This window comes from Chinchilla lanigera, unplaced genomic scaffold (assembly GCF_000276665.1).
Source record: "Chinchilla lanigera isolate Chin_1 unplaced genomic scaffold, ChiLan1.0 scaffold00024, whole genome shotgun sequence".
NCBI classification, from domain to species: Eukaryota; Metazoa; Chordata; class Mammalia; order Rodentia; family Chinchillidae; genus Chinchilla; species Chinchilla lanigera.
In genome coordinates, this window is record NW_004955425.1 from 16,036,706 (window position 1) to 16,054,399 (window position 17,694).

Here is a 17,694-nt window from a genome sequence, read left to right on the forward strand (position 1 = left end):
GAGGAAAAAGATTTGGATCCATTTTATCTCATCATGGGCAACACATACATGAAAGCATCTCCACATACTGTTCTCCTCCTCTGCAGAACATTCCTCATTATCATCTCTTCTCGGACTATATTCCAGAATGTGCCTTGGGAAAGGACAGAGACATGTTAAAATACTCATGTTATCATCTAGGGTTGTGTAAAAGTATGTTAGTCTCTGTCCTCAAGACAAGCCTATGCCAACACATTTAGTTTTCAAGAGTGTTTCCTCTCCCCTCCTGGCCCTGCTTCCAGTGGTAAATAAATGATCCCAGTTGCACCATCTTGGCTTCCCACACTCCGCCTGAGCTCTGGGGTTTCGACCACTTTACCTCTTAAAGGAATGTTTGTGATTATACTGTTCAACCCTAATGAAATGAAGGAGTGAACCTAAGGAGAACAAAGAAATTCAAAATTTGGGAGTGGGACTAGGATCTTTTCCATAGATCCTTACATTTTAAGAGAGGAAAGAAAAGCTAACGCAAACTACTAAAAGTTGAACACAAATGTAGCTATAAGTACTGATATATTATTGTTCTCTTATTAATAATAAAATACTAACTTTATGTTAAAACTTATAAGAAAATCTGTTAAGCAAAGAAAAGTAAAAACAAAATGCTAGATTGGGAAAATTATACCAAAAGGGATAATTATTAGGGTATAATATTATCAGGTATAATAGCATCATAGTTGCTTACATAACTTGTGCAGTTCAGAACTATAAGAGGTACCATTTAGCCCAGTTTGAAGGAAGGAACCTAAAAATATGTGAGTCAATGCGGAATGTTAAACTATACAGCCTGAAAGTAAGAATAGTAAAACAAATGAGAAAGTATTTTATTTTTATGTTCAGTTGGACTGTTGAAAATGGACTGGACCAGCCACTAGCAAGTACAAGATCACTAGTCAAGGAGTACCAAACTTTATATATTAAGTGATGAAATACATAAATCATGTTCTGCACAGGCCCTTGTAAAAAAGACACCTACTGTCTAAATTTAGCTGGGGTCTGTGGTGAATTTTGGCTCATCCACTGTAGTAATAAATCAGGAAATGAAGAGACAAGTGACACTACATGGGAAAAAGAAAAGTAAACAGAACTTATACTTAAAAGTTTGATCATGCCCTAAGTGCTATGATACAGTAATCTCATAAGAAAACACACAAAACCCCACCACAAATAACTGAAATCCTATAAACTACTTGTAAGCTCAATGTAGGGGGCTACAGAGGTATTTATGAAAACACCCTGGACCCAGCTTGAGCCAGCCATCCTATCTCCACGTCTCTCCTATTTCAGAAAGTTCTTTTTAATGAAGAATTATTTCAGTTGTTAGGAAGAGCTGTGTTTTTTAAAATTGAGTATCAGCCTAAACATATGCTTATGAAATGGTGTGGCTTCCCAAACAAGACAACCCCCCTATGGTATCTGTGGTGCAGTCCTGTAAGGGTCAGCCAGCCAATTGATAGGTCTGAAATTTCCAGTCACTGATTGCTATACAGCTGAGGAAAACCAATCTGCATGCCTCTCAGATCTCCTGTTTGCACAGATGATAAATTGAGATACCAGGTGATCTAGTCAACAGCAATTTTCAAAATTAATTTGGGACACCCAACATGAAGTGTCAAGGAAGTACATTTTAAAAACTATACACCACCTAGATCATCTTCATTGCCTTTTTATTAAAAACAGACTTTATTTAGATAGTTTTAGGTTCACAGCATAACCAAGTAGAAGGTATAGAGATTTCCCACATATCTTCCACACCCACACATGCATAGCCTGCCCTATTATCAATTTTCCTCACCAGAGTATACATCTGATTTGATTACAGTTGATAAACCTACACTGACACATAATTATTATAAACAGTCCATACCTTACTTAGGGTTCACCCTTGGTGTTATACATTCTATAAATTTGAGCAATTTATATGAAATGTACCCATGATTATAATACCACACAGAAAAGTTTCACTGCCTTAAGAACCCTCTGTGCTTTTCCTATTTATCCCTCTCTGTCCTAACCCACAGCAGCCACTGATCATTTTACTGTCTCCATAGTTTTGCTCTTTCCAGAATATCACATAGTTGGGATCGTACAGTATGCAGTATTTTCAAATGGCTTCTTTCCCTTACTACCATGCAGTATGTTTCCTCCAAATCTTTTCATGTATTGATAGATCACTCCTTTTTAGTTCTGTATTCACCTACTGAAGGACATGTCAGTTATTTCTTCATTACTTTTTTAGAAAAATAAGTAGGATATAAAGACACAAGGGGTACTAAGGAAGAACTAATACTTAGACATGACAAGAGCAGCTTGGGCTAGCCCATAAAAACTAAGTGCTTTCCATTGCCCTTTCTCACATAAGGACCTTCCTTCCCATTTACCTACCAGCTGCTGTTCCCATGATACAGTTCTCGTGGGCCCTCTTCCAGAAGGCCTTGGTAGAAAGGGAGGTGTAGATTAGTAACATCTTTGGTTTTAACTGAAAACTAAGTTTTCTTTTTTTTTTTTTTTTTTTTTTTTTTTTTTTTTTTTTTAGTGGAAAAGGATGCTCCTCTCAAGAATATCTGCATTTGACAGAAGGAGTATCTAAGAGTGGAAAATTTCAACACAATATATTGCATACCATCTGGAACAATCAATTAGAATTCGAAAAATAAGAGGCTTTTTCCAGTGCTCCCCAATTACTCCACACTTGTGTCTTGATCAATTCCCTCATCAATGGTACAAAATACCTAGCACCTACAACATAAGGAGAAAAGGCTTATTTTGGCTCACAATTTAAAAGTTTCAGTCCTTGCATGCTAGCTCTAGGCAAACGTGGCACGGTGGAAGACCATGTGGCAGGGAAAAGCTGCTCTTAACGCTGCAGCCAGGAAGCAGCAAGTGGAAGGAAGAGCCCAGGAAGGATATATAACCTTCCAGATTATACATCCAGTGACCTGCCTCTTCTCACAAGGGTGCACCTTCTAACAGCAACCTATACCATCCCCATAATCCAGTCATCTTCCAAAGGTCCTGCCTCTGAGTATATGAGGTTCTTAGGGAATATCTAAATATAAACCGTAACAATTGAAGATAAAACTATTTTCTCTCTGTTAAGACTTACTAAACACACTCAGATTTAATACACTTCATTTTTTAATGTACATTTATACTAAAATGTTTTTAGGGAAAGAAATTACTACAGTCTTATTCTATATCACTGATTCTCAACCAAAACTATCGTTTGCTCCCAAGCCTGGGGATTTTAGACAACAGATAAAGATATTTACAGTTACAGGGGAGCTGGTGTCCTGCTACCTCATGGACACAAGTCAAGGATATATCTGAATATCCTATAATATACAAGATACCCCCAACATATACACATCCAAAGAATTAGCCAACTCAAAATATCAATAGGTCCACAGCTGAGAAAATCTGCTTTGTGTGAGCTAACTGCTATAAAGTTAATATTTAGGTGATACAAACATCGATGTCAGTGAAATTACTGCATCTACCTTAAGAGTAAAAACGTCCATAATTTGGAAAGATTTGCATTATTTTCTTAACATTTCTAGGATATTTTGATCTTGATTCTGAATTATTTACTTTTCAGAACAGTCAACTGAATAAAATGAAGAGGCTTTATATAGTTCATGTAAGTTTTTCTATTTTGGAAATGGAAGTTATGATTAAAATTGGCATTTCTGAAACTCTAATTGCTAGTTATTACATTGCTGAAGAGGAAAAAAGAAAATAAAAATATTTTCAAGACCAGCCAGATGGGAAATCTTAAGAAATTATAAGCCCATGCTCATATTCCAATGAGAAATTTTCTGTTTAGACCTTTTTTAATTCACTTAAATAGTAAGCAATATATTTCTTTAATTAATTCCTAAACTGCTATTAACTGGCTAATTTTTTAACATTGGGTTGAATGAGTAGAACAGTTTGTATAAAAAGTCTGTATTAGGGCTTTATAAATTATACTGGGATCAAACTTCTGATAATGCAAGAGAATCTCTCTGTAGATGTATGAACTGCCTATACAAACTTTAGATGTTTTAAAACCTATTTCTGGGCCGGGGATATAACTCAGTGGCAAAGTGCTTGCCTGGCAAGTGCATGGTTGTGAGTTTGAAGCCTGGTAAATAATTAACAAATAAATAAATAAATCCCATTTCTGATTGAAATATGATGAAGTTTCTCAGTTCATGTACTCAGCAGGAAAGTAACATAAATGCCTTTTGTGACATCAATACTTAAAGTTTTAGGAGCATGATCTATACTTCTTTGGTAACTCCTGCCTTCCACTTCACAGGCATCTCTCTCAGATCTCTATCACTGGCTCTCGCCTCATTCCTATTTTCTTCTCCCACTCCCCTATAAATCACTGGAAAGGTGGGAATGACTTGCACTAGAAGAATGTGAGGTAAGTCATAATGGTGTCTTCTCTCAACCATGAGACTGAAAACTATTCCCACACTGGAAAAGCTAGGGCTTTCAACTTACCAAATTTATCTCAAGCCTTCAAAATATAAGTAAACCTTCAAAATGTAAGTAAGCTATGCATCATTAAGCTTTTTTTTGCTTTTGGTAAACATGTAGAATGGCTTTTTTTTTATTCACATCTGTTGAAAGCTACCAAAAAAGAACTACAAATTAAAGTCCTTCTCTTGCTAGTTGCTTGGGCCTGACAAACAGAGCAATCATCAAAATCATGAACTGTGCACTACTTTTAAAAGCCTTATTTGTCTGACATACCAACAGGGTGGACAGGCAAATAAATGGCATTATTTAACATAATCACTTAATGTTGTACAACCAACACCAGGTCTCATTGCTTTATCACTTGCAAAGAGTTTGGTGAGAATAAAGTTGATTGTGAGTGTGAAGATATAAATGGTTCAGTAGTTAGAGTTGTTAATGACAGCAAAAGAACACAAAGGAGGAAATATGGGCTTTAGCAGCTCAAATTTATTGCTAATTGCCTATGCATTCATTATAAGCTGACCAGGGCTAATTATCTAATTAAACTAAAGCCCTGTTGCCTTAGAGGAATTTCTAGGCACTTGATGTTGGCTGTCAATTACCTCAGCATGTCCTGTTGAAATGTGTAGTTAACTCAAGGCATGTTTTGCTTTTCCCAATAGCAATACATGGCATTCTTACTGCATAATTTATGCTTAGAAGGAAAAAAGTTTTTCCCTGAAAAAAAAAATATACCATGGAAACTAAGAACACAGGCAAATATTTTAAACAAGAATTCCTGCTCATTCTACCCAATAATTTATAATTCCGGAAAAGTCAATATAACCTATTTTAAGTGAAAAAGCACAAGAGAGAATAAAAGAGAAATCAAGTATCATTGTATGTATGTTTCTGAATGTTCTCTTCACATGTTGTTTTTAAAAATGCATTTAAAAAATGTCTTTTGTGAGGACTTGTAGTAGTTCAAAGTATGAAATTACATAATTTCACTTAATTACAATTTTTAAAATTCATATTTTTTTAAAGCTGGAAGGAAAATGGTAAATCATCAGGCCAAAGTCTTCACTTTATAAATAAGGGAACTGAGAGTCTAGGAAATGAAATGACTTCTCCAAAGTCACACAGCTGGTTGCCAGGACCAGGTGTAGCACTGATGTCTCCTCAGTCCATTATTTTTTCTGCTGTTCCAACTTCCAAACTGCACTATCATTTCTCACACTTCCTGTAAAATGATGTGACAGAGCATCTGCATGGACATGGTTGGTTTTGTTTGTTTTTCCAAAAGAAGGCTTTGATTGGTAGTACTTCCCCTCTTTAAGGAAACATGTATATAACAATGTACCTATTTATTTCAAGTCAGTCAAATGCACTGGGATGTATTTTGAGCTGTATTTTCAAGAAAGAGTGTTTTTAAAAGGATTTAGGTTTTTTGTTATTTTGGGGTTTGTTTGTTCTTTGCGTTTGTTTTTGCTTTGTCCAACTAGAGAAGAAAAAACATGACAAACTTACAGTGGATTTTATTAAAGAGAGGATTTAAAGAATTAAATTACATCCTAATATTGTTTCTTAGGGAAATTATCTTAAATCTATGGTCATGGCTATAAAGCAATATTTACTAAGCATCCTCTGGGAAAGGCATCTTCCAAGAAAACACTATTTCACTCTAAAGAGTTCTCACCTTCACCTCCCTTGCCTGCCCCTTTCACTGTCATTTTCCAGGGAAATGCTAGCAATGAACACACAGTTCTTTCCTGGCAAGTTAAGGAAGATGATTTTCCCTTTCACTGCCCCTTGAAGCTGAACATCAACTGTTTCACCACTTGTGTTTAAAATCCATTAATTAAAATAAATATAAAGTAAAAAAAAATCTTTCTTTAAGCCAGGAGGAAAAGGACAGATGGGAAAGCGGAGGAGGTGGAGATAGCTGATGTCTTCTTAGGAAAAAAGAGAAAGAAAAACAAGAAGCATGAAACTGAAGGGGGGTTAATTAAGAGAGGTAAATTAATTTACAGTTCATAACTAATTTTGGTCTCATAATAATCACATTGCTTACAGGACAACAGGAAAACCTTTCCAATATCAAATTGATGGTGAGGAGGAGGGTTGTTATAACATTTAATAGATTCCAAAAAGGTAATACCTGGCCTTTGGCAGTGCTTCAGGCCGAGCACGCAAAATCTCTTCATTAACAACTTGTGAACGCCACACCACACCCCCAACTTCCCCTGAAAATTCTCCCAAGTTTTTAATTCCTTTCTCCCTTATCTCCTATTTCCTGAAGACACTAATGAGGAAGAGGGAAGAAAAAGAATCACCAATTTAAGTCTTTCTCCATCCCTACTCTACATGTACTAGTCTACAGGATTAGTTAGAAATGATGTATATAGCTTATATCGCACAACCTGACCTCTGAAATGTATCTCTGCAAAGTAGTCCAACATCTACACCTAAAGTCTTACTCTAACACTAAAAGTCCCTGAGCTTAGCATATTTAACTGAACAGCCTATAGAGCAAACTGCTAAGATATCAGATAACCAAATGTAGTTAGAGTAGGACAAGGCTTTCTTACAAGGTCATAGTGGAGATGGAGTGAGCTAACAGGATTAGAGTGTAATAATGAGATAAATGAGATGAAAGAAAATATGTACACTTGGTTTTGCCTCAATCACCCTTATACTTCTTCTTTCTTCTACAATGGGGTAAGGAGATGGGCTTCTCACAGCTGTGAAAAAAGTAGATCTAGTGAAAACAAGTGACTTAGTAACACAGTGGCAAAGCTTATACAGTGCTGTGAACTCACTCAGTTAATGGCAAAGCCATGCTACCAGTTCTTCTAATTTTGCAATTATTTATTTTTACTACAATTTGACATTTACGCATGATATAGGATAAGAAACATATGCTAACATTTTTTAAAATAAGAAAAGAAAGCCAAAATATTTCACATATAATTAAGTATAAATCAGTCAGTCTAAATATAGGAAAATTTTTTATCAATTTATTTATCATGTTCTAAGCTAATATAAAAGTCAAATATATAGGTGCTACTGGGAAGAGACATTGCCAGCCCACTTTATAAACAAAAACAAAACTACAGGTTAGAAACTCTGAGCATTTAGGAATGCCAATATTTTTACACTCGTTTAACTGAGTATGTGTGTGACCAAAGCAGATCAACAAAAACAGAAGTATCTGTGTAAAAGTCAGGAGGTAGTTTATCTTGTATACCAAGGAAAAGGAGTCCTCATAAGAGAGAGAGACAGGTAAGGAAGGATGGAAGAAAAAAGAACAAGCCTAGTTCCCAAAGAAGGAATAAATCCATAAAGGAGTAGGTGGAGATAAATAGACACAGGCTGGGGGCTCTTCCAGTTGTCATTTCCTGATTAATTAAGCAACTGTAAAGAACAAAAAGAATCTCAATTTTACTCATGCTTCTGTACGCTTCCACCATTCCTAAATGTAACAGACGTGGGCAGGAGGTAGACTTCAAATTTTATCAGTCTTACCTATCACTACAGAGCTGTCAACTCATGAAAATGTTGAGAGAATATACTTGCCAAAGCAGTAACTCATCAGCAAGTCCTGTCAGCTGTACCTATAAACTAGATTCCTAATCTTTACATTAGTTCTCTTATCCTTCCCCTGGAATACTGCCTCTAACCGTACTTCTCTATTGTTAAATTTGTGCTACCACCAGCCTCTTAAAAATGTAAAACAGATCAAGTCATTTACCTATTCTAAGCTCACTAAAGACTTCTCCCTGCACTGACAATAAAATCCAACTCCTTCCACAATCTGTATAACTCCCTATGATCCTCCTCCTATAGCCTATTAGGCATATATAATCTGGCCCATGTCTACCTCTCCAATTTCATCTTCCTTCAGGAATTCTCACACTCTCTATGCAGCCTAACCCCAGAGGCCTTGATTTTTCCCTCTTATCTACTTCCTTTCTACCTACTCAAAGTCATGGTATCCAATACTGTTTCACAGTCTGTGAAGGACATTCTTTGATTAGAATGCATTGAGGACACAATGATTTGTTTATTATTTGTTAGAGTTTCTTAAGATAAGGCTTCATTATACAGCCTGGATTAGCCTTGAGTTTATGATCCTCCTGTTTCAGCCTCTTGAGTGCTGGGATTACAGGCCTGTGTTGGATTACATGTGGAGAAGTATAATCCTTTAATTATCCTCGCTAAAACGTTTGGTATCCGGCCATTTGTACTGGCTACGCCCTTGATTCTCACTCAATAAAAGGTGACTGAGATTGGTAATCAGGGCTGCAGTCTGAGAGACTGTAAGCCCCCTGATCCCAGACTTTAGCCTCTCTTGTTTTTCTTGTCTCTCTTACTTTTTCTTTTCATCAGGACCTCCTTCTCGGGACCTGACACCCTGAACAGAACAACAGTCTTATGCCATTTCCTGATCCTGAAATGCTCTGACTCCAGCTGTTTCTATAGCCAACCCCTTGACATTCAGGAGCAACTCCAATGTTATCTGGTAGTCACTCCTGTTATCTTGCGGTCACATAATTTAAAGGAACATACCACACATCACAACATCTTATTACCCTGTGTTTCTGTCTCCATTGATAGCTCTGCCTGAAATTACATTACTCATTTATCTCTACTGTATAACAGACATTCATCTTATTTTATTCCATTTTCTGCTGCTATAATATGACACATGACACTGGGTAACTTATAAAGAATAAAGATTTAGTCTTCATACTTCTAGAAGCTGGGAAATCCAAAAGCATGGTGCAGGATCTGGTAAAGGCCTTCTGGCTGCATCATAACATGGTAGAGGGCATCACATGGCAAGAAAGAGGAATCATGCAAACTAACATCCATCTTCTACTTCTTATAAAGCTCCTAATGTCATCAACAAGAGTCTTTTGACCTAATTCAACCCTAAATACTTCCTAAATGCCCCACCCCAGATACTATCAACATATCAATATGTGTCCAAGGTGAATATATTTCCAACTTTGGGGGAACAAGTTCAAACCAGCACACGTCTTCCACCCTACTCTGCAAAACATGCAGGTAAATTCCTTGTCTTCTTTGATCTTTGCTGAATCCCCAAACCCTAGAACAATGTTTTATATCCAGTTGATATTCACTATTGGATGACAGAGTCTACCTATCCCAAACTCTACCCAAACCTTGTTTATGGCACATACTTCCCCAGCATTTGCCCACTAGTACTTCTTGTTTCTTATCTGTTCTCTTTTCTGAATTTCTTTTGGTCTTTGCTTGGCTTATAGCAACACTAAGGAATACAAAATAAATAACATAGACAAGAAAGATGTTAATGCTAATAGAAACCCACTCAGTCTGGCAGTGGCACAAAAACCCAAACAAAGTGATTCTTAAGGGCTAAAGTTCTTAGGATCAATATTATTCATTAGTGCAGCTCCAAAGGGTGGTATCAAAAGGAATTATGAAGACTGTATCTGTGACCTCGAAAAGTATCACATGCTCTGTGGACACTCAGTGGCAGGCCACAAGATAAACAGCAAAGAAGAATGGTATTACCAGGTAGATGATCTAAGTACAGAAAACAGTCCATTTAAAATTTCACCCTGAAGCTGATTTTCAAATCAAATCCCATTTCAATATTTGATGAATAATATTTAAGCCCACTGGTCTTTACAACTCTTAGCCATTTTAAAATTATAATAATAGTTACTATCATGCAGCAGCTACTGCATTCTAGATCGTTTCATCAAGTATCATATTATTGGAATTTATAAATGAAAATACTGAACTTCATGTAAGGGCAGACAAGTGATAAAAAGTAACAGTTTGGAAATCAGATCTATGTGTTACAAAGGTCTATGTTCTATGGAGTCTGTATCTCCTGTGAATTACAACCTAGTAGAAGTAAAACCAATAAATAAAAATCTGTATTTGTAAATTAAGGGAAGGCATTTTTCTATTAAGTGTTCCTCACTTTAGAAAGAGGCAGAATGGGATTTCCTTAAATAGTGAATTTTGATAATACATTTAAATAACAATAGCATGGCTACCTCCAAAAGCCAGTCTTCAGAATCCTTTTATATATAACTATTGTATTAGAATCACCTAATATTAAGAGCTGTCTTACTATTTATAGGTCTAGCCATGATATCCAAACTGAACTGATAATCAAGATCTTATCACTTAGAGCTTCTTAAAAATGAAAATTATAACCTTCACCCCAGTTCTTCCAAATCAGAATCTCTAGGGCCTGACCTCCAAAACAATTTTTAAAATGAATAACTAAAGTTCTGAACTACTTGCACCCTAAAGTCAGCATTCTATAAATGAGTAAACTGAGGACCTGAACGGTAGAACCTTCAAGTTATAAGGCTTGTTATGTGTCACATAAAGTGGAGAATCATTGTTAGCACTTTTCACACTGATTCAAGCTGTGTTTTAGTAAAACTGTACTCATTTCTGCTTTGCTACTTTGTGCTGTCAATTACTTATTACCCACCGTCCTCGTGCAACTTATTCCCTCATCTGCAAGCTGGGAATAAGAATAATAGTGCCTACCTTTTAGGAGTTTCTGTGAGGATCAAATAATGTAACATTCATTATATAATGCACTTAACACAACGCCAGGAATAGTGAGCACGCATCAGCTAAGTTATATAACCCACTAAAAAAGCATGCCTATTTTAACTGGAGAGCACTTACTAAACCACTCCATTACAAAATGTACAAAAAACCCACGTTTAGCTTTATAAGTCCAAGAGGACTTTAAATTCAGGGTTAAGTGTAAAGTCATGGCATCTAGCATCTTGTTTTTCCAGTCATCGTCTGCTGCTGTTAAAAGTTCACTCCGCAGAGAATACCCTGAGAAGTGAACTAACTTCTCAAGAGCTTGTCTGCCTGCTGCACACCAGTCTCTCCGGGGATGCCTCAGGCCCCCTAGTGAATCCACCTCTCGGCGACACCCAAGAGTCTGCATTTATGAAATGCCTCTGCCCACGAAACAGGTAAACCGGCTTGCTAGCCAGTGATACACAGGCTTCGTGGCCACAGCAAAGGGCCTCTCAAGTCCTCCCGCAAGTCCCTGTCGTGCTCTGTAACCAAACACGCCGCGTCATCCGGCCCTGAGGTAAATAACAGCTGGGCCCGACTGTCCGGAGCAGCCCTCGTGGTCACCAGGGACAGATTCGACCCCCTCACCTCCTAAGACACTTAGATAATTGCGAAAACGCTGCCCCGCAGTCCCTGTGGTAGACAGTGCTGCTTAGGCTGCCACGAGAGGCTAAGGTTCACTCAATATTCTTCCCAGGGACAAGGGCAAACGAAGGCGACCCTGGAGGTCTGAGCAGGCCGGAGCGGCGCCGAAAGGTTAACGACCCTCTTGCCGGGTTCTTCTCAGCGGCGGAGAACCTTCGCTACTCCAAGGACCAGCTGCCGGAAGTGCGTCATCCGCCAAGCTGGGGATGCCGGGAGTTGTAGTTAAGTAGCTGGTTCTCTTACCTCTCCTTTTCCCCCCACCGCCTGCCCCACGTCCCATAACTTTTTGTTAAACAAGAAAACACCTGGGAAATCTAGGAAAGGTCGCTTTGTGCCTCACAAGTCTACTATCCCTTCCTTTGTCCAGCTGAGAGGGCAAACTCTCGGCGCTCGGGGCAGCGGGGTGTGTGTGGGTCGCGGGGGAAGAACGGGCAGACAGTGGACTGCAAGTCCCGGCATGCTCCGCGGCGCTCCCCGAACGCCCGGCCACCGTCGTAGGTGCGAGCCGCATGAATGGAGCGCCGGGTGTAAGGCAAAGCCTGGCACTGTCCGCGCGGCGGGTACCTGCTCCCGAGCGCGAGTGCGGGGTGTGGGCTGTGCGCGTGCGCGCTCGGAGGAAGCGCGAGGCGAGCGCGCCTGGCCGTTGCTGGCGCGGGGCCGCTGAGGTTGGCAACAGCGGCCGGTAAGCCGCGCCTCGGACCGTCTGGTACTTGCGGGGCCTCCCGCCTCGCCTGGGGCTGCAGGCAGCAGTGGCGGCCGCCGGGGACCGCAAGGGCCGGAAGAAGGGAGGAGGCCGGCCCCGGCACACGGAGGAGCCGCCGAGCATGCCCCGAGACAACATGGCCTCCCTGATCCAGCGGATCGCCCGCCAGGCGTGCCTCACCTTCCGGGGCGGCGGGGGCGGCCGCGGCGCTTCCGACCGCGGCGCGACTGCTGGCCCCGAGGCGCCGGTGCCGCCCGGCTTCCCCGAGAACCTGAGCAAGCTGAAGAGCCTGCTGACCCAGGTCCGCGCCGAGGACCTCAACATCGCCCCGCGCAAGGCCCCGCCGCAGCCGCTGCCGCCCAGCCTGCCGCCGGTCACCTACATGCACATCTACGAGACGCACGGCTTCAGCCTCGGCGTGTTCCTGCTCAAGAGCGGCACGTCCATCCCGCTGCACGACCACCCGGGCATGCACGGCATGCTCAAGGTGCTCTACGGCACCGTCCGCATCAGCTGCCTGGACAAGCTGGAGGCGGGCGGAGCGCAGCGCCCGCGGGCCCCGCCGCCCGAGCAGCAGTTCGAGCCGCCGCTGCAGCCGCGCGAGCGGGAGGCCGTGCGGCCCGGCATCCTGCGCTCGCGGGCCGTGTACACCGAGGCCAGCGGCCCCTGCGTTCTCACCCCGCACCGGGACAACCTGCACCAGATCGACGCTGTGGACGGGCCCGCCGCCTTCCTGGACATCTTGGCCCCGCCCTACGACCCCGACGACGGCCGGGACTGCCACTATTACCGGGTGCTGGAGCCTGTCAGGCCCAAGGAGGCCTCTGGCTCGGCCTGTGACCTGCCCCGAGAGGTGTGGCTCCTAGAGACCCCGCAGGCCGATGACTTCTGGTGCGAGGGGGAGCCCTATCCGGGTCCCAGGGTCTTCCCTTGAAGCCACGGGCGCTCGCTGTGGGCCGAAGACGTGCCCTGTGCCGATCGGGGCCTGGCTGCTCGCTCCCCACCCACCACAAGGGCTCGGTCTCTCCGCACGCTCCCTCGCTGTCTGACCCCTGGCCTGGGCGTTGGATCTACCAGAGTGACCGTCAGCAGCGTCCTCGGCAGTCGAGCGGGCTACTGGACAGCAGCCATCGGGCACGGTTAAGGGGGCGGGGTGGGCGGGAGGCTAGGTTGTTTCCTGGTACTTTCACTGCCACCAGAGCTTTGATTGCGGGAGTGGGGCAGGGGATTCTGAAGCGCTTCCATCCTAAAGCCATAATAAGAATATTCTTCCTGTTACCCGTTCGATACAAAATACACTAGTTTTGTACCCCAACCCCACTTGGTGCATACGGTTTGTTTTCCACTCCTGCCCTCATGACCTTTTGCTCTTCACAGTTAACTTATTGACTGCATGACCAAGTAGTTTGAATTGGTTTTAGTTCAAGACATTGGTTAAAACTACATTTTCAAGAGATGCACAACTTTTAAAGTGAGCTGTCGGGCAGCAGGTGCCCTGTGAAAATTAAATCATCTTCTTAGCGTTCTGGGATCACTCTCAAAACATAACTATGCATGTGGAGGATAAGATTTATTTTCTTTGCTCACTAACCACATCTGGTTTACTCAGGCAGCCTCTACTAAAAAATTCAGCACCTGCGTATCTCAGTGAGAGCTGGTTCCTTAGAGTTTATCTTCCCCGTGGATCTCCACATCTGTGAGTTGAGCAGATTTTTTGTTGTAGATTCGCCTTTAATACAAAAACTATATTCTCCTCAAGTGACTGTTTTCTTAATGTACCTTTTAAGAGGCGATAGGGTAATTCTGTGTTTTCTGACCAGAATCAGAGGAGTCCAATCTGTTCTGCTTCCAAACAACTGAATGTAGAACACCCCTAGACAGCTGATGAATTCCATGTTCCTATTGACTTCCAATATCTTCCTATAAAAGTAGAGGAAAACAGTACGTTGGTGACTGTGTCACATTCTCCCAGGAACCAGAGGGCTGTGGTTTCTGCTGTTGCTCATGGTGTTATCCCTCGCCTTCAAATGGTAGAGCAAGCACTTGCTTGGTCTGATGTGTTTTGTAGGAAGAGGTAGAAGGCAGGGATGGTCTAGGCTGGAGAGTTGGAAATTAAATGTACTTCTAGCCATTTTAGCACACCAAAACTCGGGATGAAACACTTCCCACTTCCAGCTCCTGAAATAACAGTTATCTGTAGATTTATTTGTCCCTTTAATAAGCTGAGCAACTGTACCTTGTTTACAAATGTATTGGCACCATTTGCTTCAGGCGTGGAGCACTGTTTCCCCCTTTTTACTATTTATAGTATTACGTTTTTTCAGGAAGCTTTTCATAAAAACAAGCAGCAGAGATAAACACATTGAGATTTGCTGGGCTATTGTCTAAGCCCTTTTGATGGACTTGCACATGTGGCAGTAGACTTTTGTCTGTAATAAAGGAAAATTTACTATTATTGTGGAAACTGTTTACTGCCCTTGAGGGAAACTATTCCACTTGCCTCTAACAACACTAGGTTACAGAGACCCAGGGTGAAGGAGTGTTTCTTCCCAGTTCTTAATATGGAAAAGCAAATTCTTTTTAATAAAAGACACTTATTCCATGTGACATGGCACTAGAAACCTGTTGGAAAACCTGACGTGGGCATAATACCAAGCATTTCCTCCAGGGTTGCAAAAATTATTACTGTAGCTTCACATTGTGGTGTGATTTCAAATGCCTTGGGGGCAGTATGAAGCAGCTCTTCATGCCACACAGTTTGAAAACATTCTAGATATGCAAATAATTTTCTTAGAAAACTTCACAAAATAAAATGTTTGTGTTTTTTATACTACAGTAATGAATGTGTGTAGTTATCAGTGGGTCATACACCTTTTAAAATTGTAACAAAAAATTAATTTACAAAGACTGTTGATAGTATTATGTATGTCACAGTTAATTCTGGAGTATGTTAAACTAACCCTACAGAAACATCCTGGAAATATGGCAGTAATGAAGGAAGAATTATTGTGAAAGACTTCACTATCCAAAAAAAGTGGTGAAAGTTCTCAGTTATAAGCAATTTGGAAGGAAAAAATCGAGGTGCTTTTCAGAAGAGTGACTGAAGTTGTTCAGGCCAAAACAGCAATATATCTTTCTAATTTAGTTCAGTATGAACAGTGAAATTTTGACTCACTAATAAAATGAGTACTTTAATGCTGAAAACAAAATGTAACTTGTTATCATGAACCAGTACAGAAAAAATACGCTCATTAAAAATACGAAATGTGGTACAGAGGAAATCTTGCACCTCTGTGCATAAAGTGTTAGTCACAACTGACTTCTTGTGCTGCTATTGTTTCCATGTAGTCCTGCAATATAGATTTTGTTTTAATAATAACTATGGGATAAAAGTTATCTTCTAGGAAAGACTAATGAGCACAATGGTATTAATCATTCAATTTTTTCGTTGAATAATAAATGCAATAATTGCCTCTCATGGATGAGAAATTGTCTGTCTAAATACTTGTGAAGCTTTTAGATTCTCTGTTACACCAGTTATATCAATGCAGAATATTGTAAACCTGCTTACTACTTTGAGAACTGATTTTTACTAAGCCTTTTATTTATTAATGAGGAAGGTGGTAATATGTGCTTTTATCAACCAAAATTCTTTAAGCCTTTACATAAATAGCTCTTAGCTTCTCCCAAAATGCACACCTTTTACCCCTGCCCCCATTGTCTCCTGGTAGGTGCCTTAATCCTGGCATCTCGGGAGAATTCTCCTCACTGTATTCTAAATGATTCTGAATCCTGTGCTTCCGAAGAAGCAGCATATTGTTAATTCAAACATCTGCCTATTGTTATTTAACCCTACCCTGAAAGCAGTGTTACTTCTATAACTGAGTCCAAATTCACAACTTTAGCTTCTGTACACAGCTGATCCTGGTTGTCTCCAGTGCACTGAGACATCTGCTGTCAAAGAAGGAAACCATTTGTTAATGGTACTGAATCTTCTAATTCAGGGATGCTTACGTGCATAGATAAAATAAGTGTGCTTATGGCAAATAAAGGGACGTTTAAAAATGTTTAGACATAAATCTTACTTGATTATTGCAAATCAGAGAAGGAGAACACTTCCTACTATATATATATTTTGATGACTGCTAAAGGTTCACAGCCTATACTGTTGTACCAAATGCTGTCAGCCTTTTAAAGATTATTAAAGTCCAAGTAATAGTATAAACTTAACATCAGTTGATTTTCCTGAGAGTGATCTTTGAAAAGAATGGATGAAAACACATCTGAAACTTTGATATCTAGTCCTACTATTTTTCTCATTAAAAAAAGCTCTTTTATATTTAACCTAAAGAAAACTATTACAAGAAAACAGAATTACTTTCATCCTAAAAGGAAAGAGACTTATTTTCTTCCTTTGATTTTTTTTTCCTGTAGAATTTGTATAGTTGTAGTTTGGATTGGCACCTGTATTGATGTTGGCCACCACCCTACACACACACACATACACACAAACTCAAATTGTATTGAACTGTTAAAATGTTACTGTAGCAATTTTTAATATATAAAGCAATTTGCCTTGATCTGATTAGCAGTTAGGATATTAAAATTAAATGGTCTGGTTTATGAACACCTGAGAACCTTATTTAGGTTTAATCAGCCTGTTTATAACATGAATTGAACCATCTCAAAAGCATTATGAACCTTTAAGGAATTACTCTTTAGGAATTACTCTCCAGAAGTTACTTTTTAATAAAAAAAAAGTAATAACAACTGAGTATCAGTAATATTCCATAAGGTATATGCAAGAGATTAGTAGATTTTCTGTGCCTTAGCACAGTAAAAAATGAGATGCCTGTGAAAAGTACCCTCAAAATTATAAGCCAAAAATCTAAAGATTCTGGCCTCACATATTGTAAGTGTAGGAGTAAAAGCCATGAGGTTGGCCCTGTAAAAACATTGTGGTGTGGTGTTCCTTGGTATATATATTACCACTACCTCATCAAGTAAGTCAAGGTGAAAGTATGTGACCAATTTGGTTATCATCAAAATGTCTTCAATCTTGTTTTTTAAATGATTTTACTTTCTAACTTTGTAAACAATGGTTCAGATTATCTTGGTTGAAGGTGGTCTAAAAATTTGTCAAGATGGTTACATATTGTACAAATCTTGGGTGAACTATATTTTAATATTAAATCTTGTAAGAAGGATTTGTGAACATGTAATTATCGAAGTTCGTA

At 40.1% G+C, this 17,694-nt stretch overlaps 1 protein-coding gene across 1 annotated transcript; it reads left to right on the top strand.

The window, feature by feature from the left end:
- The first annotated feature begins 12,488 nt into the window (after positions 1–12,488).
- On the top strand, positions 12,489–15,570 carry Ado (2-aminoethanethiol (cysteamine) dioxygenase). Its single transcript, XM_005385953.2, has one exon. The coding sequence runs from the start codon at positions 12,579–12,581 to the stop codon at positions 13,389–13,391; it is 813 nt and encodes a 270-aa protein (XP_005386010.1). The 5' UTR covers positions 12,489–12,578; the 3' UTR covers positions 13,392–15,570.
- The last annotated feature ends 2,124 nt before the right edge of the window (positions 15,571–17,694 follow it).